Source organism: Erpetoichthys calabaricus, chromosome 14 (genome assembly GCF_900747795.2).
Source record: "Erpetoichthys calabaricus chromosome 14, fErpCal1.3, whole genome shotgun sequence".
NCBI lineage: Eukaryota > Metazoa > Chordata > Cladistia > Polypteriformes > Polypteridae > Erpetoichthys > Erpetoichthys calabaricus.
Window position 1 is genome coordinate 105186102 of NC_041407.2, and position 21522 is coordinate 105207623.

Here is a 21522-nt window from a genome sequence, read left to right on the forward strand (position 1 = left end):
CTTTACCTCCGTCTTGACTTTTAATCCTAATGCATCAAGTTTATTTCTAATATCTTCATTATATCCATTATTGCCAATCACTACAATTTCTGTTTTCTTTGTGTTTAGTTTGAGAAAATTACTACTCATCCATTCAGAAACACAAGTAAGACATTTTATCAGTGAATCAAGAGAGTCAGGGTCGTCAGGCGCTATTGATAAGTACAGCTGTGTGTCATCAGCATAGCTGTGGTAGCTCATGTTATGCACCGAGATAATTTGGGGCATAACGGAAGCATGTAAATCGAAAAGAGCAGCGGACCCAGGAGAGACCTGTGTGGACCACCATATAGAATATCATGTGTCTTTAAAGTATAAGTATTGTCAAGCTTGGGTCACGAAGTTTGCACAGGAGATTTCAAGGAGTAGAAACGTTATTGCTGTTCTGCCAGTTACAAACACAAGTCTCTTACAGAGGCTGATCCAGCCTCACATGAACGTGACGCACCGGCCCGACTCCCGCTCAAAAACACTCAAAGTCTTCTTCATCAAGGGGATCTAGCGGGCTGGCAGCAACAGCTGGAGCTGAGGGAGTATGGGAGGAAAAAAAGACAGGAGAATGTGAGACCTCAAGATGGCCACGGCTCGATCTTTTAAATATTTGTAGCCCCGCACGAGGAGTGAGTCGCTCAGCAAGCCGGCAGCTGATCCCACAAAGAGGTAGTGAAAGAGTGTGTTTCTTTTCCATTCAAAAACTGTTTAAGAGGGGGTTTCTGAAGCGGCAGTGGTCACAGTATGTATTCATAGCACCGTGATGTTCCAACATTGATGGATTAAAAGCCAGAAGTCTGCGTGACCATCATCATCAAGTCCTTCCGTGAGAACCTTAAATACAAAGAGGACTATTTCATTTATGTTAGGTAGCATGCACAGAGGGGACTGGGCGGTCTCATGGCCCGGAACCCCTGCAGATTTGATTTTTTTCTCCAGCCATCTGGAGTTTTTTCTTTTGTTTTTTCTGTCCTCCCTGGCCATCGGACCTTACTCTTATTCTATGTTAACTATCCATCCATCCATTTTCCAACCTGCTGAATCCGAACACAGGGTCACGGTGGTCTGCTGGAGCCAATCCCAGCCAACACAGGGCACAAGGCAGGAACCAATCCCGGGCAGGGTGCCAACCCACCGCAGTTCTATGTTAACTAATGTTGTCTTATTTTAATTTCTTACTTTGTCTTTTATTTTTCTTTTCTTCATTATGTAAAGCACTTTAAGCTACTTTTTTGTATGAAAATGTGCTCTAGAAATAAATGTTGTTGTTGTTCAAACCGATCTCTGGTCTTGAGGGTTGGTTTTCCTCTCTTATGGTGGGCTGGTATACAGTAGATCCATTTGTGAGTGTGCCTCACAAAGCACTGAAATGCCATCCAGAGTCGGTCCCTGCCCTGTATCTAAAGTTCTGAGGACCACCTCTGGCTACTCTGACCAGGCGTTGTCCCGGCCTTGCACCTGATGATTGCTGAGATAGGCTCCAGCTGCCCCGTGACCCTCCCCTGGACAGGTGAATTAAGAAAATGGATTGGATGGACCTCTGGCTATACTTGTGATTCTGTAATGGGAAAAGCATTATGTTACATTACTTAGCTGACAAAACTTTGAAAATATCAAAATACAAATGGAAGGGAAAGAAAAGGAAGAGTCACTGTGGGGGACATTCCAGTGTACCAGATAAAATTCAATTTTGTTGTATATTGACTAAACACACACTTGTACCCTGACACCTCTGCGGGTCACAGTGGTCTTCTGACTGGTCTCTTTCTCTCTCTTTCCTTCTCTTTTAGATGGTGACGGTTTAGGAATCAGTATTATTGGAATGGGAGCAGGAGCGGACATGGGGTTGGAGAAGCTGGGCATCTTTGTGAAGACTGTCACAGAAGGTGGAGCTGCGCACCGTGATGGCAGGTGAGTAGGGCACTCAGGGGGATAGCAGATGGGTGCAGCCAACCTGTGGTCCGAGCCTAGCTGACCAGTCATCAGTGAAAAGGGCAACAGGGAAGAGGAGACGCAACCGGCATCTCTCCCTAATTGAGGCAGTCGATGTGGGTTCTATTTTTAGCCGTTACATTGATCTCTTAGTTACCTGCATGAATTATGCAACTCCAGAGAATGGGATGACATGGAGAGGGCGTGAAAAAAAACACCTCGGGGGGAGCAGAGCTGCTTCAGATGGGTGGGTGAAGTGGTTCAACGGCGTTATGGCTCTCCTCTGATGTCAATCAGCAGTGACTCTGTGAAGTCTTACGCTGGACGTGCCTCAGCATACCCAGACAGTGGGGACAACGTCTGCATGCCTAAAGATTCATGTCCATGGTGATCCCGAAGAGAGCATCTTGTGTGACTTGTGAGGCCGTCGGTGTGGAGGGCATGCCTCTTGTTATTTTATTTATTTACCGTATATACTCATGCTTAAGTTCTCCAGCGGATAAGTCAGGGCTTGATTTTACTGCACAATTCCCGGTATTTTATAATGTCGGTTGTATAAGTCGAATGCGGTAAACTCACGCTATCGGTCCAAGAGATATGCCCACCTGAGAGAGTAACCACTGCCTTTTTTTTCCTATGTATTGTGCCTACGTGACCACACAGTAATACCCAAACTATTCCGAAGCGATGTTTACACGGTTTTGTGTTTTTTGTATCTCACACACTCATACACCTTTATCGTAAGAGCATCCCTTATAGACGAACAAGAAGAAAATACAAAGCAGGTTTTAAATTAAAAATCATTGAAGTGGCAAAAGATATTGGTAACTGCGCTGCTGCAACAAAAATCGATGCGTCTGAGAAACTGGTGCGAGATTGGAGGAGGCAAGAAGATATAAAATAATATATATATATATTAAGTGTCGTATTTTTGAACGGGTGTATAAGTTGGGGTCTGATTTTATTGATTTTTCAGGTTTCAAGACTGACTTATATGCGAGTTGTTTTGTCTTGGTAGAGTAATCTACTTTCCCCTTTTGTATTATTAATATGTAGCCTTTGTCAGAATGCCTCAAATCTCACAGACTTACCGCTGTATATAAGGTATTGTACCATATAACTTCTCCCCACCTTCCCTTCTACATCTATAACCTCAGGCAATTAGGTGTAGTAAAAAGACAAGCAAGAATTAAATTACAATTTAAACAATGTATTATTGATAATATTCATAAATAATAACAATATGCAAAGTACATTTGAATATTGGCAACCATACAACCTGATAAATGGTGATGTGTAGTTTCAGGCGGCACACAGACTTGTTAGTTACTTAAAAATGTCTCTAGTTAAGGCATCATTGGTGGTCAGCTTTCTTCAGAACAGGCCGCATGCCTGTCTCAATATGGCTGCCGAGCTGTGCTCTCCATTGTGTTGTCCTTTTCAGTTCATGCATCAGTTTGGTGAGAGAGAGAGAGAGAGCGAGGGAGTGAGCAAATTTATAGATTTTCTGTCCAACCCCTACAGCCAATAGGGCGTCATAGTACTTAAAGGCTTCTGATACAAGCCAGTTCCAAACAGCCATACTTCAGATCCTAGTGAGAGTTATTACAGAATATTCAGGGCCTCTTTTGAGTGAATCTCATGAATAATGAATTCAACAAAAGAGAGTTAAGCATTTAAATATACAGCAAAAGCAGAAATACAGTCCTATGAAAAAGTTTAGGAACCCCTCTTAATTCTTTGGATTTTTGTTGATCATTGGCTGAACTTTCAAAGTAGCAGCTTCCTTTTAATATCTGACATGCCTTATGGAAACAGTAGGATTTCAGCAGTGACATTAAGTTTATTGGATTAACAGAAAATATGCAATATGCATCATAACAAAATTAGACAGGTGCATAAATGTGCGCACCCCAACAGAGATATGACATCAATACTTAGCTGAGCCTCCTTTTGTCCTCTAGACGCTGTCCTCCTATAGCCTCTGATGAGTGTCTGATTCTGGATGGAGGTATTGTTCACCATTCTTCATACAAAATCTCTCCAGTTCAGTTCAATTTGATGGACAGCCTGCTTCAAATCATCCCATAGATTATCAATGATATTCAAGTCAGGGGACTGTGATGGCCATTCCAGAACATTGTACTTCTCCCTCTGCAAGAATGCCTTTGTAGATTTCCAACTGTGTTTTGGGTCATTGTCTTGTTGGAATATCCAACCCCTGCGAAACTGCAACTTTTTGACTGATGCTTGAACATTACCCTGAAGAATTTGTTGATATTGGGTTGAATTCATCCGACCCTCGACTTTAGCAAGGGCCCCAGTCCCTGAACTAGCCACACAGCCCCACGGCATGATGGAACCTCCACCAAATTTGACAGGAGGTAGCAGGTGTTTTTCTTGGAATGCAGTGTTCTTCTTCTGCCATGCAAAGCGCTTTTTGTTCTGACCAAATAACTCAATTTGTGTCTCATTAGTCCAAAGCACTTTGTTCCCAAAATGAATCTGGCTTGTCTAAATGAGCATCGGCATACAATAAGCGACTCTGTTTGTGGTGTGAGTGCAGAAAGGGCTTCTTTCTCATCACCCTGCCATACAGATGTTCTTTGTGCAAATTGTGCTGAATTGTAGAACGATGTACAGATACACCATCTGCAGCCAGATGTTCTTGCAGGTCTTTGGAGGTGATCTGTGGGTTGTCTGTCACCATTCTCATAATCCTGCACATATGCCGCTCCTGTATTTTTCTTGGCCTGCCAGATCTGCTGGGTTTAACAGCAACTGTGCCTGTGGCCTTCCATTTCCTGATTCCATTCCTTACAGTTGAAACTGACACTTTAAACCTCTGAGATGGCTTTTTGTAGCCTTCCCCTAAACCAGGAGACTCAACAATCTTTGTTTTCAGATCTTTGAGGATCCCATGCTGTCACACTTCAGAGGAGAGTCAAAGGGAAGGAAGCACAACTTGTAATTGACCACCTTAAATACCTTTATATCTCATGATTGGACACACCTGTCTATGAACTTCAAGGCTTGATGAGCTCATCCAACCAAGTAATCAGCATTGAGCAGTGACGGGCAATCAAATCAGCACAATGACAAGGGGACCCACATTTGTGCACAGCCAGTGTTTCACATTTGATTTAGTTTCATACAACTAAGTACTGCGTCACTAAAAATCTTTGTTCGGAAAACACCGCAGTACTCAGATGTTCCTAGTAAATGAAAGACATACCACTGTTATCTTTTTGTTGAAAGGAGAGTCAATTATTATGCAGACTGAGAGGGGTTCCCAAACTTTTTCATATGACTGTATTTCTAAATGTCTTATAAATGTAAAAATAATGCTGTTGTGCTTTTCTGAATGTAGAATAAGAGAGAAAAAGAATACCAGCTAATTAAATGAGATCAGCGTTATCAGGTGTTGTCAGTGATTATGACTCGGGTTCAGTGACGTGCGGTGAGGTTCATGGCTGGTGACTCCTTCAGAGTCAGATTTACAAATATATGAAGCCCAAGGACTAACTTATTCATAATCAATTGACAGCATGCACATTGACTGCTGGTTATGTTTCATATCTCATCAGCATTCTTTACACACACACAGGTAAGGTGCATATTTGGATAAGAAAGAACGTTACATTTATAGCGGCGAGAGAGAGCGGAGAGAGCGCATTTGCTCCTCACCCTCCATGTGTTCTAAATTTGCCACTGCTACTCCACAATTCACACTCATTCAATACAAATGAAAGTATAGAGTGGTGTATAAAAACGGACTTTAATTTTGACATTGATTGAAATATTTACTTGTTTTTAATAGCTTTTAATTCTGATGCTTTAATCAATTTTAATAGAGAGTGTTCAACAAAAGGATAACAAGAAAATGAAAAGAATATTTTATTTAAGGTCAAAATTTAGTTTTTAAATATTGGATTGTTTTATTTCTTAGTCTGGTTCCATTCTTTATAACATTGAAAACCGTTTATGGTCTTACCTTTATTTGACAATGAAGTCCATGCGCCTATCCTTCTCCATGAAAATCTCCGTCACTTTCTTGTCAAAGTCCTCCTTATTTTCCTTTAGTTTTGTCGTAATCTTCCATTTTGGCAGTCAGTAGGAACAAAAAAATAAAACTAAACGGCCCGCTGCAGTGCACTTGACTTTCTGATATCGCTAACTTATTGGCGCCTCTGTGTAGAAGAACAACAGCAACGAGCACCTGTTGGCCTCACATGCGCCCCCTTCAGGGCGCCACGGTACTGTCTGCCTCACCTTATGCCGTTTCACTGCGAGACTAAAGCAAGACTAAATATGTCACACTCATTCATTAAAGATATTAGCCAGACTGTGGAAAGTCAGGGTGTATAATAAACGTGTCTGCACACTTTATATTGGTGACATACAGAGAGACAGCAGCAGGCATGCGCCAATCACACTCATCAACCCAGAGTGTGAGGGAGAGCGCAGTCCGAGGTGACGTGGGGCTCATTGCTACCACACCTCGCGTTTCTCCTCTGTATTTGAACAGGAAATGCGCAAATTCAGCGATTTTGATTATAAAAATTATCAAAGTTCTTGAAATAATACAGAAAACAAATTTATAGCACAGACCAGTGGACACATTTATTTTATGTTATCATTATTACTTTTTTCAATTTTCATGATGACCTGCCTCCCCTGACCGCACGTCCCTGCTCGGGTTGAAAAAAAAAAGGGGGGGGGGGGGAGGTCCCCAGGACCAAGTTTGGGAAGCACTGGTGTAGGTCAAGCTGGGGACCTGACTTAAAATTGTGGAATCCGGATTCATTTTGATTTTATATTTTGGTTCGAAGAGTTGCATAACGCATACAACATTTTATGTCGGAGTCATTTTTTAAGCTGGTTATTAATTTGATTGTATTTATTACTAGCCGTCCTCCACGGTCTCGGCCCGCAAAATAGTGAAACAGGACAAACTTTAAAAATCAATAAACAAACAGGTACAGTATCGCTAGCTACGCGGAGGCAAAGGTACACACCAAAACGTTGCGAGAGGTAGAGCGACTCAAACGGAAGCTGGTGCGTGAGTGAGGAGGACCCCACTTCCTGACGTCACGTTTCGCCCTCCCCCTGGCCTGTGTCTCGGATTAGCACGAATATATCAATCCTGCAAGTGAACTATGATTTCTTAGCGCAGTGAGAGATGTCGCAAAATCAACCGGAATGTTCAAGTAAATTATAGAAAAAAAAAACCTGAACTAAATCTGTTAAGTCGTTCTCTCGTTCGCTAGCTAAGCGGATGTAAGACACGCCCCAAGGCTGACGCATGAGTGAGAAGGGCACCGCCCCCTCCCCGTGTCTGACGGATTCGCGCAAATAAATCCGTACTGCAAGCGAACTATAATACTTAGCGTGATGAGAGAAGTCGCAAAATCAACCGGAATGTTCAAGCAAATTAAAAAAAAAAACGATCTAAATCCGTTAAGTAGTACTCTCATTCAGTATCTTAAGCGGAGGTAAGGTACACGCCCCAAAGCTGGTGAAAAGCAGACAGACAGATGTTGGATTTTATATAGAGAGAGCTATCTGCAGGGTGGCAAGATGCACGTTTGTGTGCTGTAATGGCCCGGCACTCATTTTTCTATGGTTGGTTTCTACCTTGCCCTTATTATCGCTGGCATGAATTCTCTTCGGACTAAAGTGAGTAAAAAATGGATAGGACTGCTTTTCACCTAGCGCCTACTGCAAAAAAAGAAAAAGCAAAATATCCGTAAGCAATTTCTTATATTTATCCCTCAGAAGATCCAGGTGGCAAATAACCATTGTGGAGCCAAACAGACCACAAAGTTGGTATAATAAAGCAAAAGGAGAAACGGTCGAGGAAGCTATGGAGTTCTGTGGAAAATATAGACGCCTGCATCCATCTGTATATTTTCAAACTGCTTCGTGTAAAATAAAAGAAGAAACTCGAGGCACATCTCCCCACCGCACAGTCACTACCACTGCAGAGCCCCCTCGAATGGCTCGATTGCCGTGTGCGCTGACTGAATTTGTTAAAGTGTGTGAGTTAAGTACCACAGGGGCTGCTAAATCGTTTCCTTGCTCTGTTTCCGTTAGCGATAGCTGGATATACGGACGTTTATCTTAGTGAACATACGTGGGCTTGAAGACGTAAGACGCATCAGTCACACGTCCACCCCAAACCAGGCTACCCAACTCTAGTAAGACATCATGAAACAAAAAAATAAATAAAAAGCAATTCCTGTACACCCCAGCGGCTATCAAGCCAATAAATCGGCTTCACTGTTTAAACGCGGAATAATGGGCAGCTTTATTTTTGGGGTGGTTGCTATGGAGACAGTCATTCTTTTCAAAGTGCCGAGCGATAAGTGAAAGACAAAGCCTGTTTTTAAGTCGCTTTCCAGTAACTGTGCATTTCAAGAGGGAATGAAGTGAAGACGGAATCGCTAATTAGCAATCAGCCAAAAAAAAAAAAAAACGTCTCTGGTGCCGCCCACTGTGGCTGTAATTTAAATAATTTATGCAATTTGATTTTCACGTGAAGATGAATTGCTTTGACGTGTGTAAGATTTTACAAATAAATAGGGGCGCTCTTTAACACAACTGGCTCAAGGTTCGATCTCCAATGGGCTCTGTAACTGCAAAGACCTCCTTAGTAAAAAGGTTCTGCACGGTTACCCTATAAATGTGAACAAGGGGTGGATTGACACGCACAGACACAAGGAGCGGGTAATGACCCTTAGAAGGAATGCTTACCCTCTCTCTCTTTTGTGATGCCCCATAAAGTACTTGAACAGCCTCAGGGAAATTGTTCTCTTCTTCTCGCCCTTCTCTAGTCAAACCTGCTGCACCTTTCATAGAGATGTTCTTCTATATCTCCTCACAAGAAATACACTGAAAAGCAAAGAGGGTAAGAGACAAACACGTTTCGAATCCTTAACTTCTTTTCCCTTTGCAGATGCACACTGATGCAGCCCTTCACTAACTTTGTGTATATATAACTTAGGAATGTCTTACCGTTTTTTTAAGAATTGGCAACTAGCACTGGCCATTCCCGTCAAAGAGATGACAAGGTGAACATGAACAGACAATCTTAGAAATTATGAAACTAACAGTAAATGGCGACTTTTGTTTAAATTAAAAAACAACAGATTGCCTCCCGTTTAAAAGCTTTATTAAAGTACTAGTTGTGCTACCCATCTGAAATGGGCTGAAATCATAGTAATCAAAGTAGCGTTAACATTTGCAGTGCACCCAGAAATATAAGCCTTTCTGTTAAATGGCATTTGGTATAGGATTCATAAAAGCAGTATTAATGTATGTGCTGCACCATCTGTTGGAATGACAAGTGTAATGCATTGGTCTGTCATGCCATTTGGAAGGGGATTCATAAAAGCAGTGTTAGTGTTTCTGATGCACCATCTGTTGGAATGACAACTGCAATGCATATGTCTCTGTCATTTGCCATTTGGTATGGGATGCCTGAAGAGGGGCCCTGAGTTGCCTCGAAAGCTTACATATTGTAATTTTTCTAGTTAGCCAATCAAAGGTGTCATTTTGTTTGACTTCTCACTACATCCATAATGTCTAACACGGTACACCACCTTAGCAGGAGATTCATAAAAGCAGTTTTAATATTTCTGAAGTGCCATCTATTGGAATGACAAATGCAGTGCATATGTCTCTGTCATATGCCATATGGTATAGAATTTGTAAAAGCAGTGTTTTTGTTTGTGATTCACCATCTGTTGGAATGACAGCTACAATGCATATGTCTCTGTTATATACCATTTGGTATGGGATGCCTGAAGAAGGGGCCTGAGTTGTCTCAAAAGCTTACATATTGTAATCTTTCTAGTTAGCCAATCAAAGGTGTCATTTTTCTTGATTTCTCACTACATCCATAATGGCTAACACGGTACAACACCCTAGAAGGGGATTCATAAAAGCAGTTTTATTGTTTCTGAAGTGCCATCTATTTGAATGACAAATGCAATGCATATGTCTCTGTCATATACCATTTAGTGTAGGATTTGTTAAAGCAGTTTTAATGTTTCTGATGCTTCATCTGTTTGAATGACAAAAGCAGTGCGTATGTCTCTGTCAATACATTTGGTATAGGATTTGTAAAAGCAGTGTCTTTGTTTGCGATGCACCATCTGTTAGAATGACAAATGCAATGCATATGTCTCTGTCATATGCCATTTGGTATGGGATTCATAAATGCAGTTTTAATGTTTCTGATGCAGCCTATGTTGGAAAGACAAATGCAATGCATTTTATTACTAAGATTTGGTTTCTGAATGCGAGAGCCTGGCTTCTGAAAGGATCCCACCTTAGCATCACCCCTGTCTCAGTCTATTTAACTTTTTAATCATACAAGTTGTATTTTATTCATGCATTCCCTGATGCCATGTTTTCAAATACTAGGTCACTTGTGGCTGAAGCTTTTTATCCTGGCAGCATCAAGAGCAAAACAGGAACCAGCTCTGCCCATGTAGCGCCTTGGTTGTCTGTTCAGATTTTAGGAGTTTTGTATATGTAGGACATAACGTTTAGACATGTGGATAGAAAAGCAGACATTGAACAGCGATTGTGGAGGACTGTGTGTGCAGTTAAAAAAGAAATTGAATAGTTGAACTGTTAGTGAGGCATTCGTTGAAGCGAATGCCTTTACGTTAGGTGTGAAGTTTACATCATGACCAACGTGGATACCCTACACTCTAAACCTTAATCACACAAACTCCTAATGTTAACCTTTCACGCACACTTTAACGCCTGTCCTAAAACTGCTGTGATGTGATGATGCCACAGCTCTGCAGATCGACTGTCTGCTATTGGACAAGACCCCTGTCAGTGATGGGACAATCGCTCAAGGCTTACTTGTCATTCAGAACCACAGACAGCGGTGCGCAGGATCAAGTGAGGGGTCATGGAGACTATGGCATAGTGTCAGCTCCGTTGCACTTGGTCACATTTAGTGACACTCAGCGTTGACATTTGACAGATTTTTTGTTTTTGGTGGACATACTAACCATGAGGAAGAAACTGAGACATTTATCAAAAATGAAAGGTGTCTCATTAATGTTTTATTTTCTGGTATCAATGGTAATAGAACAGCTGTGCTAAAATTCTTGGTGTCTGATCATAATTAAAATTTACATCATGAGATCATTCATAAACGCTCTTTCATCAAATATAATTTAAATGCATTAAGGCATATTAAGTTTTAGTATTGCGCTTTTTTTTTTTTACTCTTATTAAGACATAATGATTGACATCCAGACAGTTTTACCACAAATGAACCCTGGCAATTTGTTCACATTTTGGTGTGTTTTTGTAAAATGTGCAAAAGTGAAATGTGTTGGCCACCATCAGTCAGGTCACTGCCTCTTTCCACTTCGACGTCTGCTCAGTTACACTTCCCCTTGTGTCTGGTGACATGGAGCTGCAGGCGTCGTCTTATTGCTCAAGGAGACCTGGGGTTTTCCCTTTCACTTCAGAGGAAAGCTGGTCAGCTTCCAGGAAAAGAGGGCATTGGTGGGACTACGCCAGAGGGCAGCAAGGTTCTGAGATGTGACCGGACCCATTTACAGCATGTGGTTTGACACATCTTTGGCACACAGAGGTCCCGTTACTCTTAGCAGTCACGGATTCAAGAAAAACTCCTGACGCCCATCTCCCCTGGTCAACTTGCCCACAGTGAAGAGATGGCATCGGTGTTCGGTGGAAGTGAATTTCCTTCTGTTTGTGTGTAGACACAAGACATGGCAGCTCCAAATAGTGCGTTAGCAGAGAAAACTCCCACACATCGTCATCCATAAGTCCGTGTGCTGCATAGCGTAACAGTCAATGGATTACGTAATCAGGTAGCTCAACACACAGCAGTGCCATTTCAAAATGCATTGTCTTGTTTATTCCAGCTATGCCAGCCAAGTAATCATAACCATCTACAGGGTGTGAAGCTGAAAGACACTTTTCAAAACTTTTAAAGATAAAAAATACACTTTGATCAACTACAGTAAAGGAGAAGTTAAATGATCCATTTTGTCAAAAGAAAATAATATTAGGAAATCTGTGACATATGCAGAGGCAGTCAGAGGTGTATGAAGCCAAAAATTCAGAAAAACAAAAGCAAAAAAAAGTGTTCTAAACGTCTGTCAGGCTGTTAATTAATGAAAATATCTTGATTATTTTCCTGGGTTGCGTGGTGTTTGTGATATTTTTCATACCAAAATGAATTTTATTCTCTCTTTCTAAATAAACATTCAGCTTCATGCCTAATTTTACATTTGTTAACAGCTGAAATGTTCTGGAACTGCCTCATTGGCATCAACTGCAAAATAATCACATCTGTCTTGTACTACATAGAGAAACGGAGAGATGGATGTGAAAGGCACTGTGGGATAGATAGAGAGATAGATGTGAAAGGCACTATATGATAGATAGATATAGAGATAGATGTGAAAGGCACTATATGATAGATAGATATAGAGATAGATGTGAAAGGCACTATATGATAGATAGATAGATAGATAGATTGATTCTGCATGGGTTTCCTCTGGGTGGTCTGATCTCCTCTCACTGTTCAAAGGCATGTAAGTTAGTTGAATTGGTAACTCTAAGTTGGCCCTGGTGTGTATGTGTGTTTTCACCCTACGATAGACTGGCACTCTGTCCAGGGCCTGTTCCTGCTTTGTGCCCTATGCTAGCTGGGATTGGCAGCTGATAGATATGAAAAACACTCTATGATATATAGACAGATAGAGTAAAGGCACTATATGATAGATAGATAGATAGATAGATAGATAGATAGATAGATAGATAGATAGATAGATAGATAGATAGATAGATAGATAGATAGATAGATAGATAGATAGATAGATAGGTAGATATGAAAGGCACTATATGACAGATAGATATGAAAGGCACTATATAATAGATAGATAGATGTGGGCAGCAGAAGTCAACTTGAGCTCTGTTTTATTTACAATTATGTATAACCTGAACCAATCTACTCTAATACAGTCAACATGCATGATATGACTACAGTAGTTCAGTGTTTAATAACAGAAGTCCAAATAACCCCACAAACATTTTCTGATTTCACACTTCCTTTGTAATTCTTTACTGAGCATAATGCTTAAGACTCCCTCTGGTGGCGCCTAGCAATCCCCCAATACAGAACTTCACATCAGATTTAATGTGTCCCCCACAGTAGCCTGTCCATTTAAGCTGACCTCTTGGAGTCCATACATTATGTCTTGGTCTCCTATGCTTTCCAATGAGTGGGTTACTTCAACTATAGCAGCTGTACACTCATCCACTACTGTGACCTGAGAGTCAGTATAACACCTTGGCTCCCCCTACTGGCCCCTATGACCATTACAATGCTTGCAATCCTAACAATAATGATCCTTCTCCATGCTAGAGTCACTTGTTTTTCCTACATTGGTTAGTAACACTGGCTTCTACCTTTACACTTATAGTGCCTTTCCTATCTATCTATCTATCTATCTATCTATCTATCTATCTATCTATCTATCTATCTATCTATCTATCTATCTATCTATCTATCTATCTATCTATCTATCTATCTATCTGATAGTTGGTTTATTTACAGTATATTCCATAATTTTGATGTGGTGACAAAGTGGTCAATACTAGGACATCATTGATTCATTTCACCTTTTGTCCGCTGGTTTGCATGCCCCGCCTGTGTTTTTATTTTTTTTCTTTCCATGTAGTTTGGTTTCATCCCAAATTCAAATGACAGTTTAATTTTACCAATCACTTTGAAGTTCCACCGAGATGAGTCAGTGGGGATGTGGGACTGAGTGTACCTTGCGATTGCCTGGGGTCTCATTCTTATTGCCAGTGTGCTAGGGGCTTTGAGGGAGTGGTCTGGGGTGAGCTTTGTCACTCATCATATACGGTAGAACAATAGGTTCCAGTACAGGATCACTGGAGAGCCAAGGATGGAGGGAGAATCCTTAGCTCAGTTTTAGGGCCTCTTGAGTTTTGAAGGACATCTGCATGTGGCTCACTCCTGGCCTGTCCTCCTTTAAAGCTTTTGTGTTTCTTCTTTTTCTTCTCCATTTTATTCCAGTGACAGGCTCTGTGAAAGAACTGCTACATGACGACGGTGTGAGCTAGAAAAGAACCTGCCTATTGTTCAGGACACAGCACAATGCTAGGAGATTGCTGCCCCCCTACTGCAGCCCCCTTTGAGTTTGTTTTGGGCGTATCTTTTCCTCTGAGCCTGGCGGTGCCCTATGACTGACGTTGTGAATGCACAGCAGACGGCTTGGCAGAACTGCTCTCAGGAAGCCCGGTCACGTGCTCGCCTCACACACTGCTCACCGCTTCCTCAGCCCTGTCATTCTCGAGCGCTGTGGCTACCCCTGCCGCTGGCCTCTGCCACTTCACACTCAAGCAGGGTTGACCAGCATGGGGCACAGAAGGCAGTGTTTTGCCTCCTCTGTTTGACCGGTGGGGTACTTCACGTTTGTTCAGATCACGTAACAGCAACTTTTCTCCATGCTTTAACCATGTGGGAATGGGGAGGGGCTTGGCTAGCCAATCATGTCTTTGTGTGAAAGCTCCTCCCCCTCATTACTCAATTGATTAGCTCATTTGGAGCCCCCTTGAGTTGATGGAATCATTGATTCACGTTTGCCTCCTGAATGGCTTATGTTGCTGGATGGCACTGCCGCTTTGTTCTTAGCTGTTTCATTATTCTTTTTATTTTGTTAATTAAAATTTTGAGCATTAAACTAGGGAAAAAAAACATTTGCTCACTGGAATTTGGTTGGTAATTGATCAGTGGGCAGCATGCTGGCAGGGTGGATAGAGGTGCCACCTTATCCCCAAGAGTCCTGGGTCTGATCCCCTTCCTGGCTGCCACCTTATGCCCAAGGGTCCTGGGTCTGATCCCCTTCCTGGCTGCCACCTTATGCCCAAGGGTCCTGGGTCTGATCCCCTTCCTGGCTGCCACCTTATGCCCAAGAGTCCTGGGTTTGATCCTCTTCCTGGCTGCCACCTTATGCCCAGGGGTCCTGGGTTTGATCCCCTTCCTGGCTGCCACCTTATGCCCAAGGGTCCTGGGTCTGATCCCCTTCCTGGCTGCCACCTTATGCCCAAGGGTCCTGGGTCTGATCCCCTTCCTGGCTGCCACCTTATGCCCAAGGGTCCTGGGTCTGATCCCCTTCCTGGCTGCCACCTTATTCCCAAGAGTCCTGGGTTTGATCCTCTTCCTGGCTGCCACCTTATGCCCAACGGTCCTGGGTCAGATCCCCTTCCTGGCAGCCACATTATGTCCAAGGGTCCTGGGTCTGATCCCCTTCCTGGCTGCCACCTTATTCCCAAGAGTCCTGGGTTTGATCCTCTTCCTGGCTGCCACCTTATGCCCAACGGTCCTGGGTCAGATCCCCTTCCTGGCAGCCACATTATGTCCAAGGGTCCTGGGTCTGATCTACTTCCTGGCTGCCACCTTATGCCCAAGGGTCCTGGGTCTGATCCCCTTCCTGGCTGCCACCTTATGCCCAAGGGTCCTGGGTCTGATCCCCTTCCTGGCTGCCACCTTATGCCCAAGGGTCCTGGGTCTGATCCTCTTCCTGGCTGCCACCTTATGCCCAAGGGTCCTGGGTCAGATCCCCTTCCTGGCTGCCACATTATGCCCAAGGGTCCTGAGTCTGACCTCCTTCCTGGCTGCCACCTTATGCCCAAGGGTCCTGGGTCAGATCCCCTTCCTGGCTGCCACATTATGCCCAAGGGTCCTGGGTCTGATCTACTTCCTGGCTGCCACCTTATGCCCAAGGGTCCTGGGTCAGATCCCCTTCCTGCCCCCGTACTGCAGCCCCCTTTGAGTGTTTTGGGCGTCTCTTTTCCTCTGAGCCTGGCGGTGCCCAAAGGTCCTGGGTCTGACCCCCTTCCTGGCTGCCACCTTATGCCCAAGGGTCCTGGGCCTGACCCCCTTCTTGGTTGCCACCTTATGCCCAAGGGTCCTGGGTCAGATCCCCTTCCTGGCTGCCACCTTATGCCCAAGGGTCCTGGGTCTGATCTACTTCCTGGCTGCCACCTTATGCCCAAGGGTCCTGGGTCAGATCCCCTTCCTGCCCCCGTACTGCAGCCCCCTTTGAGTGTTTTGGGCGTCTCTTTTCCTCTGAGCCTGGCGGGGCCCAAAGGTCCTGGGTCTGACCCCCTTCCTGGCTGCCACCTTATGCCCAAAGGTCCTGGGTCGGATCCCCTTCCTGGCTGCCACCTTATGCCCAAGGGTCCTGGGCCTGACCCCCTTCCTGGTTGCCACCTTATGCCCAAGGGTCCTGGGTCAGATCCCCTTCCTGGCTGCCACCTTATGCCCAAGGGTCCTGGGTCTGACCTCCTTCCTGGCTGCCACCTTATGCCCAAGGGTCCTGGGTTTGATCCCCTTCCTGGCTGCTGTCTATGTGCTTGTTGTATTCTCTTTTGATCCGGTTTTCCTCCCAAATCCCAATATTCCAATGATTTGTTAGTTAAAATTGATCAGTGATGCCAATTTGGGCCAGTATTAGTGTGTATGCCCTTGCCCTGTGATGCTCCTGGGAGAGCCCCAAGATGCTGAATTGAACTAAGATGGTTAAGTTTAGAGTGAGGGGATAGCTGATTGAACTGGTACCCCCAGGCTCCAGCCATAACTCTTTCTTGTCTTCTTTGCCCCCCAGGATCCAGGTGAATGATCTGATTGTGGAGGTGGACGGGGTCAGCCTGGTTGGAGTCACTCAAAGCTTTGCTGCTTCTGTCTTGAGGAATACCAAAGGCCATGTCAGGTAAGATGGTGCTTTTCCAGCACCGGTTGTTTCTTCTTCATTTTTTGGGGTTGCAGGGTCCTGGGGGTCGAGTGGGCAGGGAAGGTCTCCTCATCTGACCTTGTTGTTGGGATACTGCAATGTGCTGCCCCCTTACCATCAAAATGCCAGCATTTCAAGGCACAGCCTTGGTGTAACAGAACAGACTGTGACAAGTCTAGAGGGTGTGTCTGCCACTCGACCTAACACAGACAGATGCAGGAGGTACACTTCTGAAAAGACAAATGTTTTTATTTTCTTTCTTCACTTGTGGGCAATGTCTTCCCTGTTCCCACGAGCCCACAACACAGTCCCGAAGCACAAGCGCAACACCTAAACACAATACTCTCTTTTCTTTCTCCTCCACTCCTCCTCGGCAAGCTTCGTCTCCCTTCTCCCGACTCTGTGCCTCCCACACACACCCTCTGTTTCTTTACTAGCCTGGTCATTTCTAATGGGAGCGGAGACCACACCTGGACTTTCCGGACCACTGGACGAACCCCCCAACTCAGCCCCGGTACTCTCCCACCTGGTTATCCTTCAGGTCCTGCCCCTGTTTCTTCTGGCATTTTTGAATCCTGCCGACTACGCCACTGTCACAAGAAGAAGGAGAAGACATCATAAAGGGATGAGGCAAGTCAAGTCAAATCAAGTTGGGGAGCATGCACTGGTACAGAGCATTGGCACACCCACCACACAACGAAACAGCTCGGGATCCCAGTTGGCAACCCCCCAGGCAGACATGCGGTCCAGCCCCATCCTCTGAAAATGACCCTCTATCTGCCGCAGCCAGGTGTTACATGGGAAACCCCTTGGCCTGGTCCAGCCACTCGGGTCCCCAACAATGAGCTGGATCACCCTCGGGGAAATGTGCCACATGCCCGTAGTGCCGTAACCGACACTCCCTCACAATGCAGGGCATGTGCCTCATTCGGGACTCCGTGAGCAACACAAAGTCAAACCAGCGGGACCCAAGGACCCTCTGAAGAGACACACATGAAGGAGTCCAAGTCTCTGGATAGCGGCCATGTCTCACAAACAGGAAGCACCAGGACTCTAAAGACTTGGACCTTCGCCCTTTTGCTGAGATATCAGGAGTGCCACACAGCCCTTTCCAGCAACCTCATGACTCCCCCACATGCTCCCCCAATCCATCTACTGACTTCATGGGAAGAGTCACCAGAGACATGAATGTCACTGCCGAGGTAAGTAAACCTATCGACGAGGTGACACTCTCTTGTGTTTGGGGGGTGTATTGTGCCCTGGCTGCAAAAAGAGTTGTTTGAATGAGTCCAGAACAGAACTGACTTAGAGTTGAAAAGATGACGACTTTAAAGGTCATGACAGGAAGTGACATCATCGGAACTGGAAGTGACATCATCAGTGGCACCAGAGCTGGAAGTGGCGTCATAAATGGCCCCTGAGCCGGAAGTGACATCATCAGTGGCCCCCACCAACACCCCCACCCCCATCCCCGGGAACCGGACGTGACGTCATTAATGGCGCCAGAACCGTGCGGTATTTCCTGTGGATGGTCTGCAGAAGAATAAAAGATAAAGTCAGTGCACCTCGCCACCCCCTGTTCTGGCATGGAACTACTATCATTCATACTATCATACCTGCCTCCCAATCGCACATGTGTGACGAGCCGCACGAGTGCCAGTAGGCTCTGCCAGTTGGTGACGCCCCTTCATTGCTGCTTGCTTACGTCCTTCAGTTTTCAGACCACGTGTGCCAGTTTCCCTGGTGTTTGCAACTAGTTGTGTGCCAGACTGCCAGTCATATTTTCAGTGAACAAACAACGGGTAGAGACACTGGGACAGTGAGAAGTGTATATGCCAGGCTACCGGGTGACTCTGACCTGCAGTTTGCCAGACCTCAGACGTTGTTTGACTTGTGAGTGTGACATTCAGTATGCCATCTGTGGGTGAGCCATGGCTGCTGTAAAATGTGTGGAATGTTAACCAGGCCTGTGTGACTCATGCGTGTTAGGTTGCCTGCTGAGTGTGTTTGTGCCAAGCTTCTACTGTAGCAGTGTGAGGTGTGCATGCCAGGCTACCTGGTGTTCAGTTGAATGACCGTTTTTTACGAGTTTATCTCCACCTGCAGTAGTGTGTATGTGTGACCTCTGTGCCAGGCTACCAACTGCAACTGACTTGTACTTACCAGGTTAACATGTGTGCCAGGTGATGGTGACGTGCTATGAGCCTCGATTTCACGATGTGTTTTAATTTGTGTGCCAGGATTTGGGGTGACTGTGACCTCTAATTTACCCAAATACTGTGTTCTCCCAGTTTGTGTCAGATTGCCATTTTGGTTTCCTGGTATATGTGCCAAATTACCAGGCCTACTGTATGTGACTATTGTGTGCCAAGCTACCACCTGCGCTTAATCTGTCTATGCCAGTTACCAGGTGCGTGTGCCGGCCTTCAAAAATGAGTGCGACCTGTAATATGCCAAGCTGCCAGGTATGTTTTATTTGTGTGTGCCAGGTTACCAAGTGTTTGGGACTCAAGTATGTGTTCTGGATAGCAGGTGTGTGGCAGATTGTCAGGAGAATATGATCCATGGGTGGCATGCTAGTCACCAAGTGTGAGTGCCAGGCTTCAAGGTGAGTGTGACCTGTGACCACCTGTGTTTGACTTGTGTGTGCCAGATTCCCTGGTGAGTGCTCCAGATTACCATGTGTATACCAGTTACACCATCTCAAGCTGAGTGTGCCCTGTAATGTGCCAGAGTGCTAACTGGGCTTTAGTGGTGTTTGGCCTTCCTTGAGGTGGGTGTGATTTGTAACGTGTGAGGCTATTTGCTGCATTTGGCTTCCATGTGTCAGGTTGGCACATATGTGTGCCAGCAGTGTCAGGTGTCTATTGCCCATATGCACCAGGTAAGGATAACGCTAGATGGGTCAGGCTACTAGATTTGAGTGGCTCTTTTAAGGTGTGCCAACGGGTTGCATAGATGGCTGTCCATTGTTCATGAACCAAATGTCAGCTGCAGCAGTTTATACTGTATGTGTGACCTCAGTGCCAGGCTACTACCCGTAATTGACTTGTATATGCCAAGCTACCATGTGTTTGGGACTTTTGTGTGCCAGGTCACCGGATATCTGACTTATGGGGGCTACGCCACCAGTTATGTGTGTCTAGCATGTGTCTGGCTGACAGCAGTTGCTGTGCCAGCCTCCCAAATGCAGCTGCATATATGTGATATCTCTGTGCTAGGCTACCAGCTGTGCATGACTTGTGTGCCAAGCTCTGAGACCAGCATGGCAGCTGTGTTTGACCTTTATGGTCCCATCAGAAGTCATGTGTGCCAAGTTACCAGGTGTGTGACCCTAATGAGTAGTAATACTAGATTAAAGTGATCAACGCGTGCCAGGCTATCATGTCAGAGTAACCCATCTTGGCTTTAATACCAGTTGTATGTTATTTTGTGGGACATTTCCTGATGAAGTGTGTACGTCTGACATCTGTGCCAGGTTGCCAGGTGAGAGTGACCATACAGTATGTAAGAATCATGGTAAGGGTGGCATCTCTTTATTGCACAGTCACATTGGAGGAGATGCTAAGGTTGTTCCACTGCCTGATGCCCAGCAGTAGACTTCAGTAGTGACTGGCACACTCTTACGCTCTTGTCTGGTGCACCAGAGCATGTGACTGGCAGACTCAAACTGGCTCTCTTTAATGTGGAATTTAATTATCGATCGGCCCTCCAAAGTACTTTGTGCTGTTCGTCTATTTCAGGAAGCTGCAATTTGCGTCTCTGCCCCCTCGACTTTCTTCCTTTGCTTTTCGGTGAGTCATTAGCTGTGCCTCCCCTTCAGACGTGAGGAAATGGAAACCTCCACTCACAGCGGGGTGGCCAGGGACGGGGGTGTCAGCCCAACATTGAATCACCAGTGGAGCTTTGGATTGGTTACCAGGTTGTATGAAAAGGTTGTCCCATGTAAGGCATCGGCATCTGCTAGAGAAGTGCAAATGGGGGGCAAGAAAGCCTTCCTTTTCAGCACCGCAAAGAAAAAGCAAGTGCAGTAGGTGGGCATTGCCCACACATGACAGTCTGCCCACTTCCTGCCATACATCTGTCACTAGAACAAAGGGCAGCAAAAAAAAAAAAGAAGAGCTCCATCTGCTGGTCAGCCTTTGCTATTACAACAAAATCCTATATAAATTAAGAAGGGCATCGATTCCCTCTTTGCCATCTTGCAGTGTACTCCTTTTATTTGGAAAAAATTGCAGCACTAAAAGTAAATAAAATATTTAGGAACATTATCCATCAACTTAATATGCAAGTGTTCGACATAGGAATGGAGAACATGAGAGCCTTTAGTTTAAATGTAGATGCTGAAAGTCAGGTGTGGGTTTTCTGCTGCAGTGAATGGTGAACTCTGATCACTCGATAAGTCTCGCTTTTATATAGCGCCTTTCTTAAAGAACAGCAGCAAAAAATATTTTGCACAGTGCAGAACAATAAATGTTTTAATGTTATTCGGGTGACCATGGAAACCACTGAGTGGGCCATGCAGCCTTTTTTGGTTCATATGCATGAAGTTATTGTTTTATATATATTGTATATGGTGCCTTTGTCCTAAATCACATCAAAAAGCACAAAACACCCCAAGTCTAATGTTAATATGAACCAATACTGTTAAAGGTGACGCTGCCAAATGACATCCCTCACCACCACTATACTAGCAGAGGTATCAGAACTGATGTCTAGTGTGCCCTTCTGC

At 44.6% G+C, this 21522-nt stretch overlaps 3 protein-coding genes across 3 annotated transcripts in view; 1 reads left to right on the top strand and 2 right to left on the bottom strand.

Annotated features, from left to right (window-relative positions):
* Positions 1-21522, bottom strand: part of LOC114664509 (pyruvate dehydrogenase (acetyl-transferring) kinase isozyme 2, mitochondrial-like) — a 905310-nt gene that overhangs the window by 679316 nt on the left and 204472 nt on the right. The window lies entirely within an intron of this gene.
* LOC127530166 (uncharacterized) overlaps positions 1-21522 on the bottom strand; it is a 341522-nt gene that overhangs the window by 103647 nt on the left and 216353 nt on the right. The window lies entirely within an intron of this gene.
* Positions 1-21522, top strand: part of ppp1r9ba (protein phosphatase 1, regulatory subunit 9Ba) — a 128617-nt gene that overhangs the window by 88754 nt on the left and 18341 nt on the right. The window contains 2 exon segments of the mRNA XM_051936389.1: positions 1821-1941; positions 16665-16769. Of these exon segments, the coding sequence (XP_051792349.1) occupies positions 1821-1941; positions 16665-16769 (226 nt within the window).